This window comes from Gossypium hirsutum, chromosome D09 (assembly GCF_007990345.1).
Source record: "Gossypium hirsutum isolate 1008001.06 chromosome D09, Gossypium_hirsutum_v2.1, whole genome shotgun sequence".
Classification (NCBI taxonomy): domain Eukaryota; kingdom Viridiplantae; phylum Streptophyta; class Magnoliopsida; order Malvales; family Malvaceae; genus Gossypium; species Gossypium hirsutum.
Genome location: NC_053445.1, coordinates 40,475,461 through 40,482,441, shown reverse-complemented (window position 1 = coordinate 40,482,441; position 6,981 = coordinate 40,475,461). Strand labels below are relative to the sequence as shown.

Sequence of the window (6,981 nt, the reverse complement as noted above, 5' to 3'; positions counted from 1 at the left end):
AAAATCATCATTTCTTTCTTGGTTATTGGTGTCATGGGAAAATCGTTGGCATTAGGATCACTAAATTCATCTACATTTACATTATCATATGTAGTATCTTATAGCACATCCTCAATTCTAGTATCAACATCATTCACATTTGTTGTCAATTTCGAACCAAAACTTCTACATTACTCTCTTGAAAACCTAATCTAAGTTCAAATCCATATATACCAAATGTTGTATCTCATAATTTGGACTCGGATTAAGTAAACTATTTTGATTGCCATCGGATGTCGATGTCGTGTCATACTTATATGGATCAACCAAGCTTACATTCAGATCAAAATCCAATATGCATACTGAAGACAAGTTGATATTGTTGACCTATTGGTAAGAAAATATAAATAACTACTTTTTACCATATTCACCATAAGAGGTGAGCGTTCGATCGAATCGAATCGAGTGAAAAATTTTTCGAGTTAATTGAGTTCACGAGTCTTATTTTATCATTCTAACTCAATTTGAATTTTTTTCGAATCAAGTTGAGTGAAATGAAATTCAAGTCGAGTCGAGTCAAATGGAGTGAAATTAAACATGTCAAATAAAAATATTGTTACAATATAACTAATTCCTTGTTAGAGTACATAAATTTGAAACTATATATACTTGAAATTTTTTTCAAAGCAAAATAATAATAACAAAAATAATATACTTGAGTATGATAAATTTGAATCGTTAATTAGGTCTCCAAAATTATTATTTTACAATATTTTTAAAATTTTCAATTTTTTTATATATTTTTTAGAATTTTTTAAAAAGTTTATAATTTTTTTAAAATATAAATTTTGATATTTTTATAAATATTTTGAATTTTAAAAATTATTTTAAATTTTTTTGTAATTTTTGTTGAGAGAGAGACCACTTTTTTTATTTTCAAAGTTGACAGGGACCAAAAGGGTATTTATATTTAAATTATTCGAGTTATTCAAATTGTGAAATTCAACTCAACTCGAATCGAGTTATTCGAGTTTACTCAAATACTTTGAATAACTCGTTCGATTAACTCGAAATTTAATTTTTTTTTAATTTTTTCGAATTAAATCGAGTTTTACTCACCCCTAATTACCATAATCCAACCTGGTTGAGTAATGTAATGGTATCATCGACTCAATTGGAACGGTTCTTTTTGTGTTGTATCACTAAATAAATGAGAAACTATTTTAGGCATTTGTTTTTAGTTTTATACTAATTTCTTTATTTTTAAACTTTTAATTTATTTTTTATTTAAAATATACCTTCTTCTATTGTAACAGCAATAATTAGGCTTAGTACTTTTGCAACTCGCCTTTATTTCATACCTATTTCGATACTTACGATCGTCATTTTTCGTGGCACATAAATGTTTTTGAAAAGTAAACGTTTTTAAGTGGCTAAGGAAAAAAAAGGAGTCAAAAGTTTCTGCGGAAATTCGTGTACCAGTCTAACCATAATTTAATTGTACGTTATGACTGTAACTATGGTTTCCACTCAGTAATTTTCTGCATGCCACACTTGGCACACTTTGGCAAACTTTCATGTGCATGCGGTCGACACTGTTGGGAGTTTTAGTGCAAAAGGGTTGAATATGATACTGACACTTGTAAACCAACTTTGTTGGCATCTCCATTGAGAATCAACCCTTTTAGTGGGACAATGGGCCTACTTGGAATTTCTAGTATTCTTTTCTAACCAGAGGAACGCATCCTTCTAGACTGCACCACACGCTAGTCTTTCCTCTCATTCTTCTCTCTGGCACCACCAGAAATAGTTGAAGTATTTACGTCCTGTTTTAAGGTCAATTTAATTGACTGTGTGTGTGGGTAATTAGATATTTCTTCTAGTGCTGAATTCAGGTAGGTGGTGAGTTGATAAACAACAGCTTTCTTTTGTTTTGTTTTGTTTTGTTTTGATGGGGCATTTGAGGTTTCTAAGATGAAGTGTAGTATTAGCTTTTTCAAATTCCAAATTCATTTTCAGAATTCATCATTTTTTAGGTGATAGAATCAAGAGGATACAGGGATCAGTGACTCAGTCCTGCAGAAATGATGACTGAAGAAGATGATCTATATCCATCTAGTGTTAAGATGAGATACCCCATTTTCATTTTCTTCAAGGATGTCAGGCATGTTTCCCAGAATTTGCTTTGCTTGCATTTTTTTTCAGGATTGTTGTTTTGATTGGGTCCTTTGCTCTGTTTCAGAGCACAACAATGGTCTCAAAGACTTGAAAACTTAATTTCTTTATGTAATGTTTCTCTTAACCGATGTATCTTGCAATTATATGAGCAGACATGTTTTCAAACTGGACGAACTGGGATCAGAGATAGCACAAATTGCTTTGCCTGCGGCACTGGCTTTGACAGCCGACCCTATTGCTTCTCTTGTTGACACAGCATTCATTGGCCAAATAGGTAATTTCTTTATTATTTCTGTCCTGAAAATGCCTGCCCTTTCTTTACACTTAACTTCTTATCTTCTGGTTGGAGTGTTTTCTGTTTCTTTTACATGGGATGGGAAGACTTAAAAGCATGGGTTTATTTTATGCATGTAGGTGCTGTGGAACTGGCTGCTGTAGGAGTCTCTATTGCCTTATTCAATCAAGTCTCAAGAATTGCGATATTCCCGCTTGTTAGCGTCACAACCTCCTTCGTGGCCGAGGAAGATACAATTGGAAGAGTGAGCTCTGAAGCACAAGAAAGTGATTACGTGGAAACAGGTTCCTGTGTAGATACTGAAAGCAATGAGTTAATACCACAAAAAGGTGCTGCTTTCCTTTTCCAAATCAAAGATCAAGTTGATTCAAGTTTTTGGTCTGATCAGTTTCATTTGAAATCCTTTAGACTTGAATTGGTACCATGGAAAATGTGTAGTAATTCTGTGTTGTTCCTATATTTAGAATGTATCGAGGGTACATATCGGCCAAAAACACTTGGAAGCAGTTTTGATGTTGTTAAAATTGAGCCGGAAAGAAGGCATATCCCATCAGCTTCATCAGCACTGGTTATTGGTGGCATCCTTGGTCTCCTTCAAGCCTTATTCCTGATTTCTGGAGCAAAACCTCTATTGAACTTCATGGGAATCAGTTCAGTAAGTACTCAGATTGAAATATAAACTACAGTCTCTTGATTTGAACCACTATTTTTGTTTTTTGTCTTTATTTTTTAGTTTAATTTTCAATTTCTTAATATCAGTGACAGCATATCTTCCCATTTGTGTAGGATTCGCCCATGCTAAACCCTGCACAACAGTACTTGACTTTAAGGTCACTAGGTGCTCCTGCCGTTCTTCTCTCCTTAGCCATGCAAGGTGTCTTTCGAGGATTTAAAGACACAAAAACTCCTTTATATGCCACTGGTACCAACATCCTATCAATTCATTTTCATCTTTAAGAGTTTTCTTTTGCCCATGTACCATCTACCGACTGTTTTAAATGGTTCTTTTCGTAAACTCAGTGGCAGGAGATGTAGCAAACATCATTTTGGACCCAATATTTATGTTTGTTTTCCGTCTGGGTGTCAGTGGTGCAGCCATTGCTCATGTAATATCTCAGTAAGTTACATCCAAATCATCGTCCAACAATCGGTTTTTTACATATACATGCAATTGCAATGACTTTTGCTAATGTCTATGGTGATTGCAGGTACCTGATTTCCGTTATACTCTTGTGGAAGTTAATGTCTCAAGTTGACCTCTTACCTCCTAGTTTAAAACATCTATATTTTGGTAGATTTCTAAAGAATGGTAATTTTAATTTCACTTCTACAAGTTCTCAAACATCTAACTTTGTTTTCAATTCAGAAAAAAACTTTTCATACTTTGAGTTGATCAAATTACCATCACTGATCCCTCATTGTTTGTGTTTGGATCCAGGTTTCCTATTATTAATAAGGGTTATGGCTGTTACATTCTGTATCACCCTTTCAGCATCAATGGCTGCTAGACTGGGATCAACATCAATGGCTGCATTTCAAGTATGCTTGCAGGTCTGGTTGGCGACTTCTCTTCTTGCGGATGGATTGGCTGTTGCGGGACAAGTAATAACAACTGGTTTTGTTTGGTCACTTACAAGTTACACCGTTGTGGTGATAATTTTTATGTTACCAAAACATAGACTAAAGTTGTATCTTAATTTAACTGCTTTATAGCTGCTCTTATGCTGTTTCAGATTTCAGATCTTATTGTAACTTAATGGCTTTCTCACACTTTCAGGCAATACTTGCAAGTTCATTCGCAAGAAAGGACAATGAGAAGGCAACAGCCACGGCGTCTCGAGTATTGCAGGTGATGTATATCATATTCATATTACCATAAACATCGCATGACCTTTCGCTAGCACGAGATTCCTCTAAAACTCCATGTATATGTGGTGCAGCTAGGATTGGTTCTAGGATTGATACTTGCTGTCATTCTTGGAGGCGGACTGAGTTTTGGAGCAAAATTATTTACCAAAGATGCCGATGTCCTCCGCCTCATTGGTACAGGCATTCCAGTAAGTACTATAACCAATTTCAACCTTCTCCAAGTTCTAAACCCGAAAACAGGCAAGTAATTAACGTTAATTTCCTGTATTTGTTCAGTTTGTTGCTGCTACTCAGCCCATCAATTCTTTAGCATTTGTTTTTGATGGTGTCAATTTTGGAGCATCTGATTTTGCATATTCAGCCTTCTCCTTGGCAAGTCTTTTGATAACCACCAAAACTTGCTCTAAAAGAGACACATAAAGAGAAGTTATATATATTAGCAATGTTGATTTTTGACAGGTTCTTGTAGCTATTGCCAGCATTATATGTTTATGTATTCTCTCCTCCACTCATGGATTCATCGGACTCTGGATATCTCTGACGATATATATGAGTCTTCGAGCTTTTGCTGGATTTTGGAGGTAATTTTTCCATTTTCACTGCTATGACATGATTATTTAAAGACTGTTTTCAAAAAGTTAGAAATACACACTTATTGGTATTTAACAATAAAGTAAAAAAAATATGTGGTGTATTTGCAGGATAGGGACAGGAACAGGGCCTTGGAAGTTTCTGAGGGGCTGAATGTAGGCTTTTGTAAGTTGATTATTAGCTTTCAAACCCTCCCTCTGTATCTGATAATTATGAGTTGTGGGGGAATTCTTTGAAAGCACGTAAAAGGCCCACAAATCTGTATCTTAACAAATATAGTAAACAGGCGGTATACCAAAATATTTGTTTCAGTCTTATAAAAGAGAAAAAAAATGAAATAAATAAAAGAATTTGCTTACTTTTTAGATACAAATCATGAAATATTTATGGATAAAATTGGACTAAAAACACAAATATTCTTCATTGCAAGACTGATAATTCTTCTTCAAGGATTATTGAAGCAAGTAGTCATTTTAATTGAGATTGAATATTAGAGTTATTATAAGCTTCAATAAAATTACTTTTAGATCATGAAACCGATCTTGGATCGAGTCAGGTCGACCTAAAATTTTAGGTCCATGTTCAACTTAAAAAATGGGTTTTAAATTTTATTCCAGTTTGGTTCAGATTAAAAATGTTAAATTTGAGCTTGACCCGGTCTGCTTGTATTAATTTTTTAGATTCTTTTTATATAAAAAAATTAAAAATGTAATACATCAAATACACTAAAAACTTTAAAATAAATGTTTACTAACAAATTGAAAATACATTTAAAAAAAGTCTTTATACTTAAATATCACTAAGATAGTTGCAACTTAATAAACAAATATTTCTAAAATAATAGTAAAGTTAACAATAAAATAAGAGTTATACAGTATTTAAAGCATAACAACAAAGTAGTAGTGCAAAATGGCAATAAAATAGCAGTAAAAAAAGAAATTTAGGTTGATTCGGATTGGGTCCAGGACTAGGCCAAAAAAGCTTATCTGAGGACCGATCTCTTTACAAAACAAGCATTATTTTGTTGTGTAAGCCAATTTTTTGAGCCTATATTTTTAGTCAAACCCTCCTATTTTTCGAACGGACATTCGAATCTAAGTAGGTAACCTGACCCATGACCCAAGTCTAGTATATAATGAATTTTTTCACAACTAAAAATAAAAACTAGTAGAAGAATGGACTTTTTTTGCTTTTATTTTAAATTTTAATCTTCAATTTTTTAAATAATAATAATAATAAACCAATGGCATGTTTGATTTAAGAAAACCATTTGCTCTCGTAAAAAGTGATTGGCTAATTATAAAAAATTTAATATGTTTGGTATAAAGCCTATTTTTACCCATGATTTCTTTTCATCCTTGGATAAGAAGAAAGATGAGCTTCATTTTCTGTTTTCTTTTCTCTTGAAGAATGTCTTAGTTTCCGTATCTTAAAATAGGGTAAACTACTAAAAGAGTCCTCAAATAATTTACTTTTGTTAAATATATTCCTTTACTTTTATTGTATTCAAATAAGTTCTTATACTTTGCTTCGTATTTAGATTAACATTTATTCTAAATTAAGAGTTTCATTTAACTGTAAACTACTTTCTGGTCTGCTATTCGTTTCATATATATTATAACTTTTTTAATATTTTATTACTTAATCAAATATTAAAAACTTAAATCAAACAATAACTGTTAGAATTAAGTGATTCGAGTCCTTATTTAAATAAAATACAGTGGTAAAATAAAATAAAAGTAAAATCTATATAGAATTACACTTCTTTTATTTTATTTTAGAATAAGGTTTAAAAATTAAACTCCATCTATTTGATATTGATTAGAATAAGGTATTTCAATCTTATTACACTTCTATTAGAATATGGTTTTACAAGCCTATAAATAGACATAGTCTACTCCTCTTGTAATCATTCGAATTCGACATAGTGAATTTTCTTCTTCTCTACCCGTGGTTTTTTTCCCGAAAGGGTTTTCACGTAAAAATTTATGTTCTTTATTTTTTATTTCTCTTTTCTTTGCGATATATTGTCATTACCGGCATTCTATTTTTTTTACACATTAGTATCC

The 6,981-nt window shown here is 32.3% G+C and overlaps 1 protein-coding gene across 12 annotated transcripts; it reads left to right on the top strand.

Annotated features, from left to right (window-relative positions):
* Positions 1-1,512: 1,512 nt before the first annotated feature.
* On the top strand, positions 1,513-5,270 carry LOC107891400 (protein DETOXIFICATION 42). Of its 12 annotated transcripts, none has more exons than XM_016816192.2 (14): positions 1,513-1,874; positions 2,016-2,143; positions 2,310-2,431; positions 2,572-2,781; positions 2,917-3,107; positions 3,239-3,374; positions 3,473-3,569; positions 3,661-3,761; positions 3,891-4,054; positions 4,230-4,301; positions 4,393-4,509; positions 4,598-4,693; positions 4,781-4,902; positions 5,023-5,270. In XM_016816192.2, the coding sequence occupies exons 2-14, from the start codon at positions 2,064-2,066 to the stop codon at positions 5,063-5,065; spliced, it is 1,551 nt and encodes a 516-aa protein (XP_016671681.1). In that variant the 5' UTR covers positions 1,513-1,874; positions 2,016-2,063; the 3' UTR covers positions 5,066-5,270. The 12 variants fall into 12 exon arrangements, with proteins under 12 accessions (XP_016671681.1, XP_016671679.1, XP_016671685.1 ...); XM_016816190.2 differs by having other exon boundaries at positions 1,696-1,874; positions 3,891-4,102; XM_041100652.1 differs by having other exon boundaries at positions 1,697-1,874; positions 3,891-4,003.
* The last annotated feature ends 1,711 nt before the right edge of the window (positions 5,271-6,981 follow it).